This window comes from Emydura macquarii, unplaced genomic scaffold (genome assembly GCF_026122565.2).
Source record: "Emydura macquarii macquarii isolate MOO-44397 ecotype Brisbane River unplaced genomic scaffold, CSIRO-AGI_Emac_v2 contig_1253, whole genome shotgun sequence".
Classification (NCBI taxonomy): Eukaryota; Metazoa; Chordata; order Testudines; family Chelidae; genus Emydura; species Emydura macquarii.
Window position 1 is genome coordinate 70653551 of NW_027131390.1, and position 21043 is coordinate 70674593.

The 21043-nt window shown below is 37.7% G+C and overlaps 1 protein-coding gene across 50 annotated transcripts in view; it reads left to right on the forward strand.

The window, feature by feature from the left end:
* Positions 1–21043, forward strand: part of TTN (titin) — a 465728-nt gene that overhangs the window by 297786 nt on the left and 146899 nt on the right. For 29 of the 50 annotated variants that reach the window (XM_067549108.1, XM_067549128.1, XM_067549138.1 and 26 more), the window contains 22 exons: positions 67–144; positions 253–279; positions 1287–1334; positions 2923–2979; positions 3089–3166; positions 5166–5429; positions 7613–7696; positions 8150–8227; positions 8950–9030; positions 9674–9757; positions 10310–10384; positions 10730–10813; positions 11346–11429; positions 12126–12203; positions 14280–14381; positions 14957–15031; positions 15366–15443; positions 15664–15738; positions 18023–18103; positions 18338–18412; positions 18775–18852; positions 19073–19156. In XM_067549108.1, the coding sequence (XP_067405209.1) occupies positions 67–144; positions 253–279; positions 1287–1334; positions 2923–2979; positions 3089–3166; positions 5166–5429; positions 7613–7696; positions 8150–8227; positions 8950–9030; positions 9674–9757; positions 10310–10384; positions 10730–10813; positions 11346–11429; positions 12126–12203; positions 14280–14381; positions 14957–15031; positions 15366–15443; positions 15664–15738; positions 18023–18103; positions 18338–18412; positions 18775–18852; positions 19073–19156 (1848 nt within the window). The remainder of the gene's footprint in view (positions 1–66; positions 145–252; positions 280–1286; positions 1335–2922; positions 2980–3088; positions 3167–5165; positions 5430–7612; positions 7697–8149; positions 8228–8949; positions 9031–9673; positions 9758–10309; positions 10385–10729; positions 10814–11345; positions 11430–12125; positions 12204–14279; positions 14382–14956; positions 15032–15365; positions 15444–15663; positions 15739–18022; positions 18104–18337; positions 18413–18774; positions 18853–19072; positions 19157–21043) is intronic. The other 21 variants (XM_067549143.1, XM_067549149.1, XM_067549110.1 and 18 more) reach the window with 20 other exon arrangements.

The following is a 21043-nucleotide window of genomic DNA, read 5'->3' on the forward strand; positions in this document are numbered from 1 at the left end:
TTTTTTCTTGGTTTTGCTTCTTAATGATCGATACGAGGTTTATCTCAAAATGCTTTCATATTCCAGGTGTGTATGCTGTAATTGCTCATCTTGAACCAAGAGGTGAAGCAAGAAGCACTGCAGAGCTCTATCTGACAACTAAAGGTCAGTGCATGTACTGAATAGGTTTGTGAGCTTAGCTATGTACAAGGGCTGAAATAGTGTGCTGGAGAGCGAAATCATTCTAAATACAAATCTATTATTCTTTTGCAGAAATGAAACTGGAAGTGAAGCCACCAGGTAAAGAAGAACATGTAAACATATCTATGAATCATCTGGCACTGATTTAATTTTGTGCCCTCTTTTATTTTTTTGTTTTTAAAACCCTTATTTCTGGATTTGGTTTTAGTAAGCCATAGCTAATATGCTGAAAAGGAATTTCCTGATCCATAAAGGAGGATTTTTTCCATAGGCAGCAATTTTGAATGTTGTGGTGATTCCACAATTAGTGAGGAATTTATGGGCCTGGGGTCCTCTTGCACGTTACGGGAAGCCATCTTCCCTACAATGCAAACTCTTGTTTTTCCTTTGGACTGAAAGTAGACAGTAAATTGGGGTGTGGACTTCAGGGAGGAGGTAAAAAAGCAACCAACCAAATAGACAAACATATCATAGATGAGGAAGGTGGTCATTCTGACTACACTTAATAATCTTCCTTTCAACAGGTAGACGTGTGTGTGTGTGTGTGTGTGTGTGTGTGTGTGTGTGTGTGTGTGTGTGTGTGTGTGTGTGTGTGTGTGTGTGTGTGTGTGTGTGTGTGTGTGTGAGAGAGAGAGAGAGAGAGAGAGAGAGAGAGAGAGAGAGAAATACCATCTAAAATCCTGGAATCTAGGATTTAAAAAAAAACCAGACTATAAGGATTTAGGATGTGATGCAATTGAAAGGTTAATAGAATTAGGTATGTGTAACTTGGCTAAACTATGACTGAGGAGGAGGACGTGATAACTATCCATATGTATTTCTATTATGTTAAATCAAAGGAGAAGGAAGAATTGCATACAGTGGTCCAATAAAATATAAATAGGGTGTAAGGGATGAAACCGAAGAGAGGAGATATAGTCTGAATATTTCCTAATGCTGAGGAGTAACAGCCTGCAGAACAGTTTTCTATAGGAACAATTAGAAGTCCCATCTCTTGAATCATTTAAAATTAGTCCTTAGAAAATACTGTGAGCTAGTCCTAGGGATTGGACAAGTTCAGCAGAATTTATACTTTCTATACATTTCTATATATTTTGACTTTCTAGATGTTCCTGATGCCAGAGTTGCAGTTCCAATTGAAGTACCAGCTGAAGGTAAGATGGATAACCAGATTTTTATAATGGATTTTCTCTTTAGAATCTAGGCAATGGAGCAGTTGGAATTTTGGAGATTCAGGAACCTCAGAGAAAATCTAGGATTGAGCAGTGCTCAAATTCACCCCTCTCTGTATAAATCTCAAATAATCAGGGTTTGCTGAGGGAGGCAATGGCACTGGTACTTCTGGCGCTGGGTGTGCAGTAGCACCCACTGACTTAAAGAATTGTCAGGGTGGACTGCTCAAGTAAGTGCAAGTGGGGAAATGGACCCATTGTTGTGGGGAACTTTCCTGACTTTTGTACTACCCTGAGTGAATCAGACAGCAAAAGGATCTGAGTCCTTGCTCCAACTCCCTTTGCCCAGATGCTTGCCTGACCTCGAAGACTCCTCTTCCACTTTCCCATGTGGCAGTCCTCATAACCCCATTAAGGCAGGACCCAGGATTCTTGGGAGACTTAACCCCCAGTCTTTTCATAGTCACTTAGGACAGGTACTAGCATGTCCCCAATCCAGGGTACTTTCTCCACACTGGCCACTTCCTTGACCCACTGATCACTACATTAAGTTTAAACCAAATATAACTTATTAAACAGCAACTGTAAGAAACATAAAGGAAAAATGGAAAAGATTAAAGGAACAAGGGCCCCACCCTATGGGCATGGGGAACATCACAAACAGCAGTCTCTGCAATTTAAAAAAAGTTCACAGCCTATTCGTTACACACCCCAGGTCTCCCTCCCAGGACCTGGCTGTGCTCTGGTGATACATGGGTCAAACGTCTGCTCTGGTGGCGGCTACATGCCCCCGGGCTCTAGGAGGCAGGACCCTTCTCACCAGCATCGGCCCTTCTGTTGGGTTCAGGATCCCGTTTCCCTCCCTTGAGTTCAGCCACCCTTGGCTCCTGTATTACTTGTGGCACAGTGGGTGTCCATTCCCCAGCTCTGGCTCCCCACTGTAACTCACCCCTGGCTCACCCACAGTGTGGTTGGTCTCTGGTGCTCCAGCTCCGCAGCTCTGACTCCTCTGCTCAGTGCTGCTGCTGCTCCATTTCCAACGTAGCTCTACCTTTTCTGTCTCTGGAGTGCTGCTCTATCTCCAGCTCCACTCTGGTTTCTACTTTCTCCTATTGCCCTACTCTGGTGCAGGCAGCTCCAGCTAACATGAAGGACAGTCCCCGGCCTCTTGACTCCCTCATTGGCTTGCCTACCCTGTCAATCTAGCAGACTTCAAGGATTACCCTCTACTGATTGGCCCAAGGGACTGTCAGTCTCAGGATCCTGATTTCTCTTTCTCCTTTCCCCCTTTTCCTGCTATTGAGAGAGGGCCAACAAACCCCATCACCACTAAGTTTCATTATTAGGATGGATTTGCAGTTCCCACCCATGGAAAGTACTGCAACTGCTCCTGATTGCTCCAGCCCCAGTCTATCTGTGAGTGTAGGCACCACAAGTTACCTCTGATTTTTTAATTGTAATACAATCACTTTATGTGTCTGCATTCAAAGTTCATTAGGGATTTTTTCACATATACTTAAGAATGTAACACTGAAATATTTTAATAAAAGATATACTTTATTTTTCTAAGATATCCCTATTCCTGTTTTTCTGCCTTTTGCTGTGCCACCACCAGAAGAGAAGAAAGGTAAAGGCGTATAGATTTAAAACTAGAGATGTTGTCATACAGAATGTACTGGGTTAAATCCAATTTCTTTTGGTAGATGTTAAATGCAAAAAAAAAATTTTTTTTTTAGCAACCAAGAAAGATCTTGTAAAGAAAGTCTCCAAAAAGGTGGTTTCAAAAGCTCCTGAAGAAATTGCACCACCTAAAGGTAAAATGGATTTTTACATTTAAAAAAAAAGGCTATTTTTAAGAAAGCAAATTTATTTGATGTGGAATAATAAAAAATTATTGTATTTGACTTTTTTATTTTTAAGTTATAAAGATGCATATTTAAAGCCCAAAGGTACATTCTTAAGGATACTTCTGTTCTTTTCTGATATGTTGTGGAATACTGATTATCAAGGTAGAAGAAATTTCTCACCTGATCCTAGTTAAAGGTTGTAAACTAGTGATGCAATATATAGATTGAAAAAATGAGCATGAACTAGCATACAAGAACCTAAGCTCTGAAGATCAAAATAATAAAAAATTGGTAAAAAGGCAAGCAAAACAAAGACAAAAACTATTCTGTTAACATGTGACTGTTCTCTTATTGTGTCATTTTATGAAATTGAGGGATGCAGTCGCCTATTTAAAAAGATGTAGAGTACACTGTAACATAGTTTCTTGCTTAGTCAACCAAAAGCCTTGATCTTGTAGATTACATCAGAGTCAGCAGCAGTCTTTTCAGTGTTTTTTCCATCATGCTAGCATATATCCAAAGCATCTAAATCTAAAGCATTGCTATCAGCAACTTTGATTAGGTATTTGTTAAAACAAAAGCTCTCTTTACATTAATTTTTTGTTTATATGAATATTATTATTATTTTGTTAAACTTTGTGGGGAATGAAAACATTTGGGGCAAAATAACATATTCTCAAAATGCTAATTATTTCTGTTCAGAAAAAATTAGTATTTAGACAGTATGTGACTTGCTAAAGGACTCCTAATGGGATTCCATCCTTTTGAGTTCAGTGGGCTTACAACAATGCACTAAGGACTTGACCCAGTGCCATTAAAATAAATGGAAGTCTTTCCATCAACTTCAGTGGGGGTTGGATTGGGCCTTGAATGCAGAATTTAGGAAAGGTGCTAATTTCTTCATGCTCCATTTCTGTTTTTTCTTAGAATAATATTAAAACTGATACTGTGACATTTTAAATTAATGGGAGTTTTGCAGTTGACTTCGGTGGATCAGAAAGTCTGGGCCAGCGTGCCTACCTATCTAGTATACATCTCCTAGAGCAGTGTTTCTCAACCTGGGGGTTTAGAGGGGTCGCAAGTGCAGAGCTGGTATTGGGGGTGGCAAGAAAGGCAATTGCCTGGAGCCACAGGGGCGCCATGAAACTAAGTTACATGCCTCAGCCCCGTGGGGGTGGGACTCAGGCTTCAGGGGTACAGTAGTTTGGAAAGGTTAAGAACCACTGTCCTAGAGGTTGCTAAAGGATATATAACGTCTTCAATATGCATCTGTATCTGCCTTTATAGTATGAATGGGAGCTATGTGTGCCCATCAAGGAGAGACTAGACCACTAAACATAACATCTTTCTACAGTTTCAGAGGTTGTAAAGAAAACTGCTTCCTGGCCTCAGCCTCAAAAGTACAGAATGTTATTTCAACAAAAGGAGTTTATCTAAAACATGTATACAAGGAAAATAAGCCGTTGTGGGGAAATAAGCTACTTGGTTTTCCTACCTCTTGATAATCTGCATCTAAAGTGTGCAGATTCATTCTTTTTCTTTCATTCATCCTAACTTAATTAGAGAGATTTTACCCTGCTACCAGCATGTGCTGATGATACTAATTTGAAATTTTTTTTTCTCTTCTAACTTTCTCTTGCTGTTGATATATAATGAATTCAATGTGGCAGTCTTCTAATGAAAAAATAGGAGAAAATTGCCATTGAAATTTGGGTCCTATAAATTCAGAATGATGACATCATAGTTATGTTGTACTGAGGAGATAGCTCTGAATTAGCTAATTTATTAGTAAACTGACTAACTGTGTCTGCATGAGACCAACCAAGCTGGGACAATATTGAGAGCAGCAAAAAACAATAATACAGCATTATATTACTGAGACTACTGTGTAAAAATGCTAAAATTAAATTAAATAATACATTATGCCTTGCAAACTCCATGTTTTAATTTGAACAATCTTTTAAAGTTCCCAAAGTGCCGAGGAAGCCACAAGAGATCGAAGTGACTACTGTAGCTAGACGGGAAGAGGTTCATGAAAAGGAAGAAATGTATGAAGAAAGAGAAGAGGTTTATGAAGCACAAAAAGAAACTTATGAAGAATGGGAAGAAGATTATGCTGAACTACAGGAATATTATGAAAGAGAAGATTATGAAGAAGGGGAAGAGGATTGGGAAACTTATGGAGAAAGAGAAATAACTTATGAAGAAAAACAAGTTTATCACGAAGAAGGTATATTAGAATTTCTTCATTTTATTAATCTCCTTTTCCTTCTTTTTTGTTCACTTTCCCCATCTCTCTGTTCTCTTAGCACTGCTCAGTATAATTCATTTGGTTTGAGATGTGTAAAAATGTTACTGCTGAACACAATGGCATATAAATTTTGAAAGTACTATTGGTATTTTGTGCCATTTCCTGACCTGTTATCTTCTAATATGCCCATTAAAGAGGTGGTGGCCTTCAGTAGCTAACATCTCAGTATTTACCAAGATTTTTAAAGGGCACACAGAACATTTTTTCATTTTGGACTCCCTTCACAACAAGGATACATGGGGTAGCCTGTGTATACTGGTTACCCAGTATAGCAGTGACTGCTTCACATGTTGCACTGGATGGAGCAGATCTTCTTCGCCATTCTCTACTTCCTATAGAGTTGAACCTGTACCACTGATTTAATTAAAGTTTTTCCACTGACTTCAATGAAAGCAGGATCAAGCACCGAGCAGGTTGTGGCTGCCAGTACAAAAGGAGAAATGAACATATATCCACATTTATTTTTGTCAGGGATCTAAAGCCAGATGTAACATACTTTAGTTTATCTAGGTGCATTACAGTTGCAGTCTCAGAAGCATATACCAACTAGTCTTGTAGTATAAGGTTTAGAATAGCTTTCCAGGATTTTGAGTCTTATAGTAGCAGTTTTTCCTTATTTAATCCTGTTTCTTTATATATATTTTCCCCCTGTGTTCAGTAGTAAGCTCTGATCTCTCTTTATTTTCTTCTCAGTTGGTACATTTTGAGATTTTCTATTGCAGTATTTGGAACATATTGTGTTATCAATCTGTATGCAGAATTTCTCAGATAAAGTACAGGGGAGTTCTGATTGCAAATCAGTGGTAAGCCATGGCCCATCATCAAGCAAGGCTAGAATGATATGGATACAGCTCAAGGTGACACATTATAATATACAGTAGACCCTCAAAGGTACGAACACCAGTTACGAACTGATCGGTCAACCGAATACCATGTAGAATGGGAAGTAATCAATCAGGCAGCAGCAGCTAGAGGAAGGGAGCGGGGGAAGGAAAACAAATACTGTACTGTGCCTGTATTGCATCTTAAAGGTAGGCACACCTGGGTTTCCGGTCCCCACCCTCACTCACCATGCAAAGAGACACAGCCACTAGAGATAGGAGGTGAAGACGCTGAGGTTTATGAGCACGGCTGTGAGCCCCTGCTTCTCCAGGCAGCCCAAGCAGGCAGAGCAGAAGCAGCCTGGGGTCTGCGCTGCTTTCCTGTAAGCCGTGGGTGCTGTTTCACTCCCACTACCCCGCCAGGAAGGGGATGCTGTTTTCTCTCTCTCTCTCTCTCTCTCTCTCTCTCTCGCTCACACACACACACACACACACACACACACACACACACACACACACACACACACACACACACACACACACACACACACACACACACACACACACACACACACACACACACACACACACACACACACACACACACACCCCTCCACTGCCAGGAGGGGGACAAGGTTGCAGTCTCAGTCCCAGACCGGGAAAGAAGCCGCCACAGCCTGAGCAGTTGATGTTGCAAGGAAGCTGCCAGTGCTAGGATGGGAGCTGCTGCTGTTGCAGCCAGAGTCTGGTCTGGAGCATGAGGAGCCAGAGTTTGTGCTGCCTCTAGCAAATTGCGCTCTGGAGGGATTTTAAAGGGGCACAGCATGCACTCCAAGTGCACGGATGTGACCCAAACTTTGCCCGTGGCTGTGATCCTGGGTCCTGCCAGCACCTCTCAGAGTGCAAGGGGCAGGGGAGGGAGCGGTGCTGGCAGCGGGGTGGAGGCCACTTTCTACCACATGCTGCCTCTGGATTCCCCCCTGTCCCAGACAAGGCTGATTTGGGTTGAATGCCCCACAAATCTATTTCTGAGTATTAACAGCCATATTCTGCTGCCAAGGGTCTGCCTCCCAGTTACTTCAGTGGAAGCAGTTAGCAACAAAGCCGGAAATGAACGGAACCTGCCATGACAACTGTTAGATGTTCACGATTGTGTGTTTGTTTATTTTTAAATGTTATATCATCACCTAAGGTTGGCTTGTCCCATACCCTAAGGTAAGGTGTACTTTTTCAAAGTGTGTATTTCCTCTTCATTCACTGAAATACTGTTTTTATTAAAAGTGGTTGGAGTTCCTAAGAAGCCCGTGCCTGAACGTATAACACCAGCAATTACAGCTGAAAAGAAAGAAGTGACCGTCCATAAAGGTACAGGGTTGAGACATTTCTGCATAATTAGGGTCACACTGAATAAGTTTCAGATCTCTCTTACATTGATGTAAATCTAGACAGTGGGAATCCCTCCCAGATCCCTGCATGCCTATCTCTCCCCCTCCAAGCAGTGTTGAGAGTCCTTGGTAGAGCAATGGAGCTGCACTGGTAAGAAATGGTAGTCACCAGGTCCTTCATAAGGATCCTCCTGGACTTCCATGGGACCCTGGAGATCCATCAGATTTGGGGGCAGGCTGGATAGCCCATTCCATTGGGGTCACCACAACCAGTGAGCCATGTGAGTGGATGTGCAAAAGGGAATCCTGGAAGAAATTAAAACATATCAAAGTCACATTAAATGCTACACCACCCAGTTCTGACTGATTTGTATCAGGATGATCATTTGCAAGGTTGTCTAAAAGTTGTGAAATCTCTTTAAATTACCTTTAGTTGTTAGGAAACCTGTAGCTGAAGAAGCTGAGATAACCACTCAGAGGCTTGAAGAGGAAGAAGTCAGACTCCCTAAAGGTACTGCTACCTATTTAATGATTTTAATGCCAGTGTTGCACGAAAGTAGTTGGAATGTTGTCACTTTGTGTTTGCAGAAACAAATGTTCTTCATTTAACATAGATCTGACCAATTTTCAATCTTTGAGACAATGATGGTAACAGCCCTTGCCCAGCTGTGGTAAAGGAAAGATTAAATGCAACAGTTTATGAGAAAGATATGAGCCTGTATAACTAACACCTAATACTTGAGGGTAGGAAGAACTGATAAACTACATTTGGGGAGGAGTATCCTGTTCACTCTTACCTACCCATGTCTGACATCCAGTTTTCCATCATGGCTCATCAACCAGGGTATCTTCACCAATTTTTGGGCATATGGATGCATAAGCATCCCATCTCTTTGCTGATTTGGACCCTCCAGTTCAGCATTTTCTATTCTACAAGAGGGGTGAATCACCTGGTTCTAAAACTCAAAAGAATGAGGAGGCCCTGAACACCAATGCAGCAGTAGTCTCAAATTTCCTGACCCCCTAGCAAGATCTGGACTGTGGTACGGGATCAAAAGAAACAACCACTCCCCTTATGTCATTTTGCGTTGTCCCTAGCACAGCTGCAAGGCTGGATCCGATTACATTTGTCTTGTTTGTTACATTTTCAAAGGGTGCTGCAAACATTAACTCACTGTAATGTTAATTTGGTATCCTCACTACATATTGAACTAACAATACATATTTTTTAAGTTCCAGCAGTTCCCAAGAAGGTTCCACCACCAAAACCTACCAGGGTGCCTGTTGAGGAGGAGGAGGTTACGAGAAAGAAAGGTACACATCTTCACCTCTCAATTACCTATTCCATTCTTTCCAGCATCACATGTATAGTATCGGTGTGCTGCATGTGTATATATATGTATGTCTATTAGTACTTGTATCAATTTTACATTGCCCTGCAGTGACCACTGTCATTGTTGAACTAGTCATATGTAACATGCTTTTATGTTTGTGTTTTGTCCTATTACAGAGTAGCATAGAATTTATTTTTGTGTTGAATGTTTTTTGTGGCTAGCCTTCAATTTTTAAAATTTTGTACATGGTATTGCAGTGTGATCCAGCTGTCTTTCATGTATTCTTCTTGCTGGAGTATATATAAAGATGAATGGTACTAGCGTCCTGCAATTTCTTTGGAAAAGCAACTTCTATGTGCTACTTTTGTGTAATATTTACAAAAGGCTACATGCTCTTTTTTTTAAGAAGCTTTTTGAACTATCTCATTGGCCTCTAATAGATACTAAACTTCTGTTTATTACTTTTGTGTTTACTATTTTAGCACATACGTACTAATTATCTAATATTGTGCTTTAAGACTTAAATGTACAATAAACTTACTGATTTGATAGGGACTGATACATTATCTACCACAAATATGGGTTCAGAAAAACACTACTAAAATTAAATCCTATCTTTAAAGTACCGACAGTAGAAATGTGGACTATTTCAGAAGAAAAGATGTCAGTTTCTGTTCACACAGAAGAAGAATATTCATACGTCCCAGGTATGTACAAAATGAAAAAGCTGTAAACTCAAATTTAAAAAAATTTCAATCTTATTAGAGTTTCTTTTTTATATACTTTTTGTGACAAATTATGTATTTTAAACACATTGTACATTTATGTTTCATACTGCATCGCTTCTTTGTCATTGTGTTCCATTGCTTTGATATTCTTTGAAAGAATCTTTTAATACAACATCTCAACGTTATTAAAATGATTTTATTTAAAGAGACAAACGTCCATGAGAGAACAGATACAGAAGAAAGAGTACATGTTGAAATTCCTGAGGCTCCCCCAGCAAAAAGTAGATTAATTATTGATTTAAACTGTTTTAAAATATTATATATTTATTAACCTTTAATTCTTAATTATTAAGCATATAATCCAGTTAATTGTGAGTACTCTTCATCCCTTCTCAGATTATGATCCAAATTTCTTAATTTGTTTGTGTTTTAGACACATACAGTTTGCACACACATACAGTATTCTTAAAATAACTTGAGAACTATTATGAACATTAGCATTTAATATCCCTACATTTAATATCTTTAAAGTTCCTGAGGTGCGTAAGAGAGAAGAGAAAATACCTGTTGCTGTTCCCAAAAAAGTGAAGGCTCCACCAGTTAAAGGTGAATAAAATCTGTGCACCTGTGTTTAGGTGTCTATACTCCCAGTTTACCACAGGATAGAATGCCAGACTTGCTCAGATTTCTCCCACTAGTGGCTACGTTCTCAGGAGTTATGTGCCCTTATAAAAGTACACAAACATGACTCTCTCTCAAGCTAAATCATATTCTTAACTATTTAAATGATAAGCAGTTAATATGTTCTTTGGTATGCACAAAATATGTAATACATGTTGAATAACAAAGGTCAACGTTTTTGAATATGTACAACATGTTGAAAGTTGTTTTCAATGCTTTACTAAATAATATAGTAATCTCCTAAATGTTCACAATTCTGCATCTTTAAAGTGCCCGAGGTGCCAAAGAAACCTGCCCCAGAAAAGAAGGAACCTGTTCATGTCCCTAAAAAAGTAGAGGCTGCACCAACTAAAGGTACTCCAGTTCTCATGAGAAAAGCAAGATTTTTTTGTCTTTTGCTATCTTAATTTTTGTTGTTGTAAATACATTTGTGGATTAATGATCCAGCTTTGTTTTTGTGTTATCTTTGTCTGCTACATACTATGATGGTTTATTCAAGGATCGTTTGTGCTGTAACACAGCTCATAATCACTTTATTTGTTTGTCCTTCCTTTTCTTAGCCTTTCCTTTGTCTGTTATCTATATTTAAATTGTATGCTCTTTGGGGAAGGGGCTGACCTTTTTTACTTCTGTGAAGCACCATGGAAATTTACAGTGCTATATTAATAATATAACAATGCACTGTGCCTAGCTGTCAGTAATTTTTAAATAGTTTTCTACATATCTTAATATGATATAGCTATATGTTGTGACGTGCTGCAGTGCGCACATCCTTTACTAGTCTGTACAACTGAATGGATTCTATAAAGGACACTTTGAGCACTGTACTCTGAATGAGTGTTCCAAAAACTAAAACACCACCATTTTGACAATGATGTCTTTAAAGAACCTGAGGTGCCTAAGAAACCTGTGCCAGAGAAGAAAGTACCTGTTGTCGTTCCCAAAAAAGAAGTAGCTCCTCCAACTAAAGGTACATCACCTTTTGAGTGTGAACATTAACATAATTCTTTTCCTAATATGTTTGTCTTAATAACTATTGATTACTTCTAAATCTAACCATATCTTATATGTAACTTTTATATCCAGTCCATTGTTTGTTTGTCTGTTCTTTGTTTATGTAGTTCTCAAACTTTTAAAAAAGATTATTTAAACCTGTTTTTAATATCTTTAAAGTGCCTACAAAACCTATGCCTGAAGAAAAATGACCCATTCCCAAAAAAGTGGAGCCTCCACCTGCTAGAATTATACCTAAAAGCAGATTACATTCTATATGCACCTCTTTAATGTTGCTGTTTTAAATGTCTTTCATATAGTGTATATGTAAACAGATTTGTGTTTCAATGACAATGATTATTTGTTCGTCATAACTCTATGTTGTATATAACAACATATTTAATGCTAACTAGCAACAATTCTAGTTTCTTCAGTTAAAGAATGCAAGTCTTAAAACACCTGTGTGCATATTCTAAATATCAGAGTTTGGGTCTGATTTCTACAAAGTCACTTTTTTTTCTTGGTAATCCATCTCCGTACGTTAAAGTATACAGTTTGTATGTTAAATGGCTTATCTTCCTCAGATGAATGTATGAATGTAATTCTATAGTAATGTATCCAGACATCCTTTTCAAAATTAGCATTCAGTATTCTAATTTTGATATTTTTGAAGTGCCTGAAGAGCCTAAGAGAGCTGTCCCAGAAGAAAAAGTTGCTGTTCCTAAAAGAGAAGAGGCTCCACCAGCAAAAGGTACATTACCTTGTAGTTTACTGTGTAAAGCACTGTTCTTTAGTGTTTTGGTTGTATTGTGGAAATGTGTGTCTGGATGTAATCTCCTTTTTAAATACTCCATTTGTGTTATGTTAATCCTAAAACTAAGTAATATCTTCAAAGCGCCTGCAGTGCCTAAGAGAGTTGTCCCGGAAGAAAAATTAGCTGTTGCTATTCCTAAAAAAGTAGAGGCTCCCCCAGCTAAAGATATGTTTCCAAATGGAGTGACAGAATCTGTTGATTCTTAAATATCATCTGTTCTTATCTTCTGTTTTGTTATTGGCCTCTTACTGTACTTGTGTTACTGTTCGGAGTTATATGTTAGTATACTGTGCTATTGACAGTGGATCATGAGTTTATTTTGTGTGTTGTGTAGTACTATTTGTGCTTTTGTTATACAGTATCTGTGTTCTTAAATCTTCCAAATCTTGGCAATCTGGGTTATTATCTCTGCATTCTGATGAGTTCCAGAGGGGTAGCCGTGTTAGTCTGTTTTAGCAAAACAGCGAGAGTCCTGTGGCACCTTAAAGGCTAAGACATTTATTTGGGCATAAACTTTTGTGGGCAGAAACCCACTTCGTCTGATGCAATCTGAAATCCAGTGCATCCGATAAAGTAGGTTTTTGCCTACAAAAGCTTATGCCCAAATAAATATGTTAGTCTTTGAGGTGCCACAGGACTCTCGCTGTTTTATCTATGCATTGTAATTAGAAAGTCATAAATTTAATATTAATACCTTTCAAAGTGCCTGAGGAACATAAGAAAGTTGTTTTTTTTAAAAAGTATACGTTACAGAAGAAAGAGTAGGAAGGAAAGGAGTGGAAAGGAGTGGAAGTCCCACCCCCTGAAGATACATTGCAAGCTATGATCCTTGTGAGAAACATAATTCTGTAGATTGTTCTTGTTGTCTTAAAGTGCAATTTTATTGTTTAAAGGTATGATTCCTAATACAGAAACATGCCTTGATTGTTATATGTGAGTTTTTGAATTAAGACATTTTACATGTGGAGCACAGAACCTCCAAGTTACTCATAGCTTTCTGTGGGCTGCTCAGTACTTCAGCTCTTTGCCCCTGATATAAAATCCATTGAAGTCAACACAAAGATTCTCATTGATTGCAAGAGACTTTGCATCAGACCCTTAATGAAGTCATAATGGAAGTTAAGGATATTTGGATAGTGGGGACCTTGCGGGATCTGGTCCATGAGGTATGGGTACACATGCGGTTATATCCATCATTGTCTTACTCACATGCAGCAGCACTATTCTTTGTGCTACTGATGAGAAACACTGGCTTGCTTTTGCACTGTAACTCATTACCATTCTGGGGCAAATTCTCAGCTTGAATGCAGCTTGACTTCAATGAAGCTATGACAGTTTACTCCAGTTAAGGATCTGCCCCATAGTGTCCCAAGACAAGATTCCCCACTTGTGTAATCTATTAATGAATAGTCAGTCAGATGGGTTAGTTAACACATTTTTATTAAGATAACAACACAGAGGGCCAAAATTTTGAAAGTCAACAACTAAGTTACCCCTATGAAATATGAATATGCAAAGAGGTATTTGTTCATATAAACATGTTCCTTTCTGCTTGCACCTAGGCAACTTGGCTGCTTGCCCCATCACAAGTTGTTTTTTTTCCCTGATACAGTCATAAGGAATATGCTGGTTTCTCAGTTTATTTGTCCAGCACATCACCTGCCCTCTAATTTTGTACTAGCTTTTCTTTACCACCCACAAAAAGAATAAGTATTATTTAACTACTTTGCTACTGGCCCTCCATTGTAGCTGCTGCGATGGGATGTTTGGGAAGCTGTGGCACTCCATTGAAAACATAGTTGAATTCTGAGAGTTACTGGAGATGTAGTTTGCCTCCTGTCCATGGTATATGGGCAAGGCACAGAATTTAATGCAAAACAAACATACATGTATAAAGTACTTCATGTTTCATGTCTATGGCTGTCGCTCTCACATGGACCTTATCAGAATAGTTACACATCTACCACAGCCATTGTTCCACAAAAACTCTAAAAAGTGAAACTATCTTTAAAGAACCAATAGTGGAAGAATGGGAAGAGGAAGAGGAAGAAGAAGAAGAAGAAGAGGAAGTTACCATTTCTGTTCACAGAGAAGAGGAGATTTCATCAGTTACAGGTACAACCACAATTCAAGGAGTGTAGGCTAAAATGAAAATGATCTGTGAATCTTGTTATTTTTTAAGTAATTTTTTGTTTTTTTACCAAAAATAATCACGTTTTCCCTCACTGTGTAGGTGAACATTTTTTTTCATTACACCATTTGTTTAAATGCAGATAAAGTTTCATATATGATGGCATTTTGCCACTACTGAACAGCTGCCATTTCTTATGATCAGTCTTCAGCCCAACCCACTACAAAACTGCATAGTTAGTTGCTTACAGAAAATAGGTGAAAATTGTCAATCTTTTCTTGAGCATAATCCTTTGTCCTTCAGTCTTTATGAAGATATTGTCTCTCAGGGTATTATTCCTCCTTTCCTGTTGTTGTTTGATTGACCAACTCAGAGAGTGTAAAGGACTCCAAAATATAACAACATTCTGTGGACTTCCTTAGACAATTCCGTTATGTGTGAGAATGAGCAAACCCTGTCTACTGCCAGTGTACTAATAGTGAGATTTGTGTGTTTTTCTTTTGGTGTCTTTGGTATTGAAATCATTCCCATTTTTTAAAATTACACAAAATTTTTAAAGTGCTTCAGAAAGAACCACCAGAAGAATGGATACCCTCTGTTGCTATTGAAATAGAAGAACCCCAGTTTGTCAGAGGTAAACTAATGAAAATAACATTTTCTAGATGTCTGTTTCTTAATCTTACCCATTTTATTTGTTTCAAATGTTTTCCATGTAGATATCTTATGTTTAGTAAAGTAACCTCTGTCCAGATCTTCACGGTGTTTAAACTATCACTTGTGTTCTTGTATTGTTTTTGTAAATTGTTCCTTCCTCTTTTACTGTCTCGTTTTTGTATTAAGTGAAATTTCATGTATATTTTCTTCCATCAAAAATCAATCAAGATTAAAAAGACTTATTTCTAGCTGCTTATTATTAAAGTGCAATCCAAATATTACAAATAAATATCCTACATTTAATACTTCTAAAGTGACCGAAGTGCAGAGGAAAATTATCACCGAAGAAAAAGTAGCTGTCGCTGAAAAAGAGGAGGCTCCACCAAAAAGAGGTACATTGCCTTTTGAAGCTATGCAACAGATGTTTCTCTTTTAATATTATCTTGTAACTCTGTCTAATTATGTTGTATAAAATGTAGATTCTTATGTATGCTTTAATTTCCTTATTTGTCTTACACACGTCAGGCCTCTGTATTTGTATTTTTGTTGCGTAATTATTTTTATCGTTTGTGAATAATTCAAAACTCCTAAAAATAAATAATATCTTTCAAGTGCCAGAAGTGCCCAAGAAAGCTGTGAAAGTTCCTGCTCTGGTCCACAAAAAAGTGGTGGCTCCTCCAGCTAAAGGTACATTAGCTCTTTCTGGTGATAAAGGAGGCTTTTACATATTGGAAATCAGTGGGAACCAGCAGGCTTTGAACATCTGAATTGTTTGATTTTTAAAAAAACAGCTTATACTGACTCGGTTATAAATTGAAAGGAATTTTGGTTTCCGCCGTGCAAAAAACAATGTAAAACAGTCGCTCTTCTGCATTTTTGTACACTCAAAACTGCTATTGATTGTAATAGTTGTTTTGGGTGCACAGTACTTTTGATAAACTGTGCATTACTCATATGCAGCTCACTGTCACTGAATTCTTTTAAGAAAACTTATCAATGTTTTATCACATCATCAGCATTTTTTCCCAAATATATAGTTGTGTCCTTTCCTTCTGTGATTTTGCTGTGGGTTTATAAAACTGTCTTCTATGTACTCTGTGTGTGTGTGAAATTTTGTAGTCAAATTACATGTAATAGAAAGTGTCAGCGATGCTGAAGAATCTTGCATTCAAATTCTAGGGTCCCTACTGTGTCATGTATATATGTTTACTCGGTCTTTTTATATGCATATGTCTCTTTCTGTTTTTTTTTTTCCATGCTTTTATAATTATCATTGCTGCTACTAAACCTACAAAATAATACAATGTTTCTGAAGTGCCCAGGGAGCTTACCCAGAAAAAAAGAAAGCATGCTACTATTCTCCAAAAAGTACAAATTCCACAAGCCAAATGTATATCTATCTATTAGTGCATTAAAGATTAAGTTGATCTGTTGTCTCTGTTAACTTACATTTATGTTTGCTTGTTGTTTTGTGGGAATGAGCAAACCTACAGAAACCCCTGTAACTTTTAAAAATATACTGCTGGATCTGTAACACAGGTAACTTAACACTGCAAAGGGCAGCGAGCACAAAGCTATTGACTGAATTTCCTATGCATGTGACATGCTAAATCTGCATGTATCCAGCTGAATTCGCAAGATGACAAATTCCAATGAGGTTTACATGTTTGTAGAGCCTCACTGAGGTCAACGAGAGACTTTCAATAGACTTTAGTAGGCATTAGATCTAACCCTGCAAAGAGCAGAGCAACCCCTATGGGTGCAGTGTGTTTTGGCCAGACCCAGCTCCCATTTAAGTAATTGAGAGTGACTCCATTGATTTCAGAGGGGGCGTTGGATCAGTCACTGAGGGCGTTTCATTCCTACAATAGTTCTGCACCTTGCAGGATCATATTCAGAGTCAGAAGACACCTTAAAAATGAAGTTAATTTTATCATGATGTGATTTTCTTCCCAGTCTTTTTGTTGAGTCCACAGAAAATGGTAGCACTAATGTTAAATGACATGACAAAGAAAACCATGTTTTGAAATCTGAGCTAAAATCATCTAGTAAATTAGCTGCCTTTCTTTTGTCCAATCACTATTACTCTAAAACATATTCAGCAGAGGCTGTAACAAAAGAAAAGACGTGGCTCAGCAGAAATATTATGGCCTGAACTACATACATACATCCCGAATCTAAGTCCACCAGGTGGTCTTCCCATTTCCCTGTTGCAACTAGAAACCATCTCATCATACATCAACATTGCAAAAAAAACCAAACAACAACTCGGAGATACTGAGTCTCAAAGCCTGGGTCAAGTGACTCGGACTTGTGGGGGTCATGCTACAGCACTAAAAATACAGTGTCGACAGTCTGCTCAGGATGGAGCCCAGGCTTTGAGACCCACTCCTGTCCTGGGTTTCTGAGCCTGGACTCCAGCCCATGCAGAAATATCTACCCTGTTATTTTAAAGCCTGTAGTGAGAACCCAAGTAAGTTGACCCCATCTCTGAGACTCATTTCTATGAGGTTTTTTTATTTGGTTGGTTGGGTTTTTTTGCGCTGTAAATATACTGTAAGACTCCATTTCACACTAAAGCATCCACACCATTAGAGCTTATTGTATTTCCTGGTTCTCAAATATCTGTTAATTACTACACAGTTTGGATCTTGCTACTATTTTGGGAATAGGCAGTACTCCTCATGCAGGTGAGACTGAGTGAATTAGATTTCTTAAATCAAGCATTTCATAGCAACACTAATGAAGGATGCTATATGTCTTTTTCACAACATAGTTTTTCTGCAAATTTACAAGTGTTCTCAAGGAAACTATTTTGCAAACTAAGCAGCGTATATGTGTTGTGGGTGTCAGTAGTGTATGTTGGTTATTCCTTTTTTAAATAATTTCATTAGTTTGAATTAAGTACATGTAATAGATCAAATATCCCAAATAGGTCAATTCTGTATTCTCAACATTAATATCTTTAAAGTGACTGAAGAAGAGTCTTACTACGTTGAAGAGAAAGTACCTGTCCCTGTTCCTAAAAAAGTGGAGGCTCCACCCACTAGAGGTATATAATTTGTTTGCTTCCTATAACTGGGAAAAATGTCTTTCTTTAAATTTCAGTCCTTAACGTCTTACCTTGATGAGTAAAATATAGCTTTTAATTTAGCATTAAACAAGTACATGTGCCATTTGTGTCTACTGCCAGTGTATTCATAATGAGATTTGTGTGTTGCTTTTTCTTTTGGTTTCTACTATTGAAATCTTTCTGATTTTCTAAAATTACACAATATTTTTAAAGTGCTTAAGAAAGAACAACCAGAAGAATGGATACCCCCTGTTGCTATTGAAACAGAAGAACCTCAATTCATCAAAGGTAAACTAATGAAAATAATATTCTCTAGACGCCTTTTCTTTTTCTTTATCTTACACATTTTATTTGTTTGTTTTTGTTTGTTTGTTTGTTTGAAATGTTTTCATGTAGATATCTTGTGTTTCAATTACAGTAACCTCTGTCTAGATTTTCACTGTGTATCAACAATTACTTGTGTCCTTGTATTGTTTTTGTAAATTGTTCCTTCTTCTTTTACTGTCTCGTTTTTGTATTAAGAGAAATTTCATGTATATTTTCTTTCATCAAATATCAGTCAAGATTAAAAAGACTTATTTCTAGCTGTTTATTATTAAAGTGCAATCCAAATATTACAAATAAATATCCTACATTTAATACTTTTAAAGTGACTGAAGTGCAGAGGAAAATTATCACCGAAGAAAAAGTAGCTATTTCTGAAAAAGAGGAGACGCCACCAAAAAGAGGTACATTGCCTTTTGAAGCTATGCAACAGATATTTCTCTCTTAATATCGTCTTGTGTCTCTGTCTACTTTTGTTGCATAAAACATAGATGCTTATGTGTGCTTTAATTTCCTTATTTGTCTTACAAACATCAGGCCTCTGTATTTGTATTTTTGTTCCCTGATTATTTTTGTTGTTTGTGAGTAATTCAAAACTCCTAAAAATAAATAATATCTTTCAAGTACCAGAAGTGCCCAAGAAAGCTGTGCCGGAAGAGAAAGTTCCCGTTCCGATCCACAAAAAAGTGGTGGTCCCACCAACTGAAGGTATATCAGCTCTTTCTAGTGATACAGGATGCTTCTACATATCAGAAATCAGTGGGAACCAGCAGGCTTTGAACTTCTGAATTATCTGATTTGAAAAAAACAGTTTATACTGACTTGGTTATAAATTACTGTAAAAGGAATTTTGGTTTCTGTCCCGCAAAAAATGAAAAACGGTCATGCATTTTTTGTGAGTTCAAAACTGCCATTAATTGCATAGTTGTTTTGGGTGCACACTTATTTTGATAAACTGCACATCATTCATATACAGAAGCTCATTGTCTCTTCTTTAAAAATGTATCAGTCTTTTCACATCATCAGCATTTTTTCAATTATGCAATTGTGTCCTTAATTAACTTCTGTCGTTTTTTTATGAGTTTAAAAGGCTGTCTTTTATGGGGGGTTTTCTGTGTGTGAAATTTTTAGTTACCTTACATGTAATGGAAAGTGCCAGCATTGCTGAACAATCGTGCTTTCAAATGCTGTAGCTCTTACTGTGTCATGTAAATATGTTTTAATCATTCTTTTTTATGTGCATATGTCTCTTTCTGTTTTTGTTTTCATGCTTTTATAAATATCATTGCTGTTACTGAAACTGTACAATAATTTAAAGTGTCTGAAATGCCTAGAGAGCTTATCTGGGAGAATGGTTTCTTTTCTTCTAGATAAGTTCCTTAGACCCATCACACACAAAAAGTATAAATTCCGCAACCCAAATGTACCTCCAGCTATTAGTTCATGAAAGTTTAAGTTTAAGTTAACTTAAATTCATGTTTGCTTGTTGTTTTGGGAGACTGAGCAAACCTGCAGAAACCCCTGTAACTTTTAAAAATATACTGTTAGATCTGTAACACAGGTAACTTAACACTGGAAAGAGCAACGAGCAAAAGCCATTGACTGAATTTTTCTGCATGTTGAATCTGCCTGCATCCACATGAATTCTCAAGATGACAAATTCCAATGAGGTTAACATATTCATAGAGCCTCACTGAGGTCAATGGGAGACTTTTAATACACTTTAGTGGGCATTAGATCTAGCCCTGCAAGGTACTGAGTGTTCTGGCCTGACCCAGCTCCCACTTAAGTCATTGAGAGTGATTCCATTGACTTCAGGAGGAGTTGCATCAGTCACTGAGGACGCTTCATACCGACTGAAGCTCAGCACCTTGCAGGATCGTGTCCAAAAGGAGGTGGTATCATGAAAAAGAAGTTAATGCTATCCTGATGTGGTTTTTCCCCAGACTTTTTGTTCAGAGTTCCTAGAAAATGACAGCACTGATTTTAAATTCTATGACAAATGAAAGCCATGTTTTGAAATCTGAGCCAAAACCTTCCAATAAATTAACTACTTCTCCTTCGTCCAACTAATGTTTCTCTAAAACAAATTCAACAGAGACTGTAATATAAGAAAGACTTGGCTCAACACAAATGATTACTTCTTGACATAAATGTCTGTATCCCAAACCCAAAGCTACCAGGTGGCCTCTCCATTTGCTCTGTTGCAACTAAAAGCCATCTAAGACTCCATTTCACTCTCAAGCAGCCACACCTTTTGAGGAGTAGCCGTGTTAGTCTGTATACAGCAAAAACAACGAGAGTCCTATAGCACTTTAAAGACTAACAAATTAAATTAAATTTGTTAGTCTTTAAAGTGCTACAGGACTCTCATTGTTTTCACACCTTTTGAGTTCATTGTATGTCTTGGTTCTCAAATATCAGTAAATTGCTACACAGTTTGGATCTTGCTACTATTTTGGGGTTAGGCAGCACTCTTCGTGCATGTGAAACCGGGTGAATTAGTTTTTTTCCTAAATCAAGAATTCCATAGATACACTAACCAAGGACTAGATCAAATATACCAAATACATCAATTCTGTATCTTTAACATTA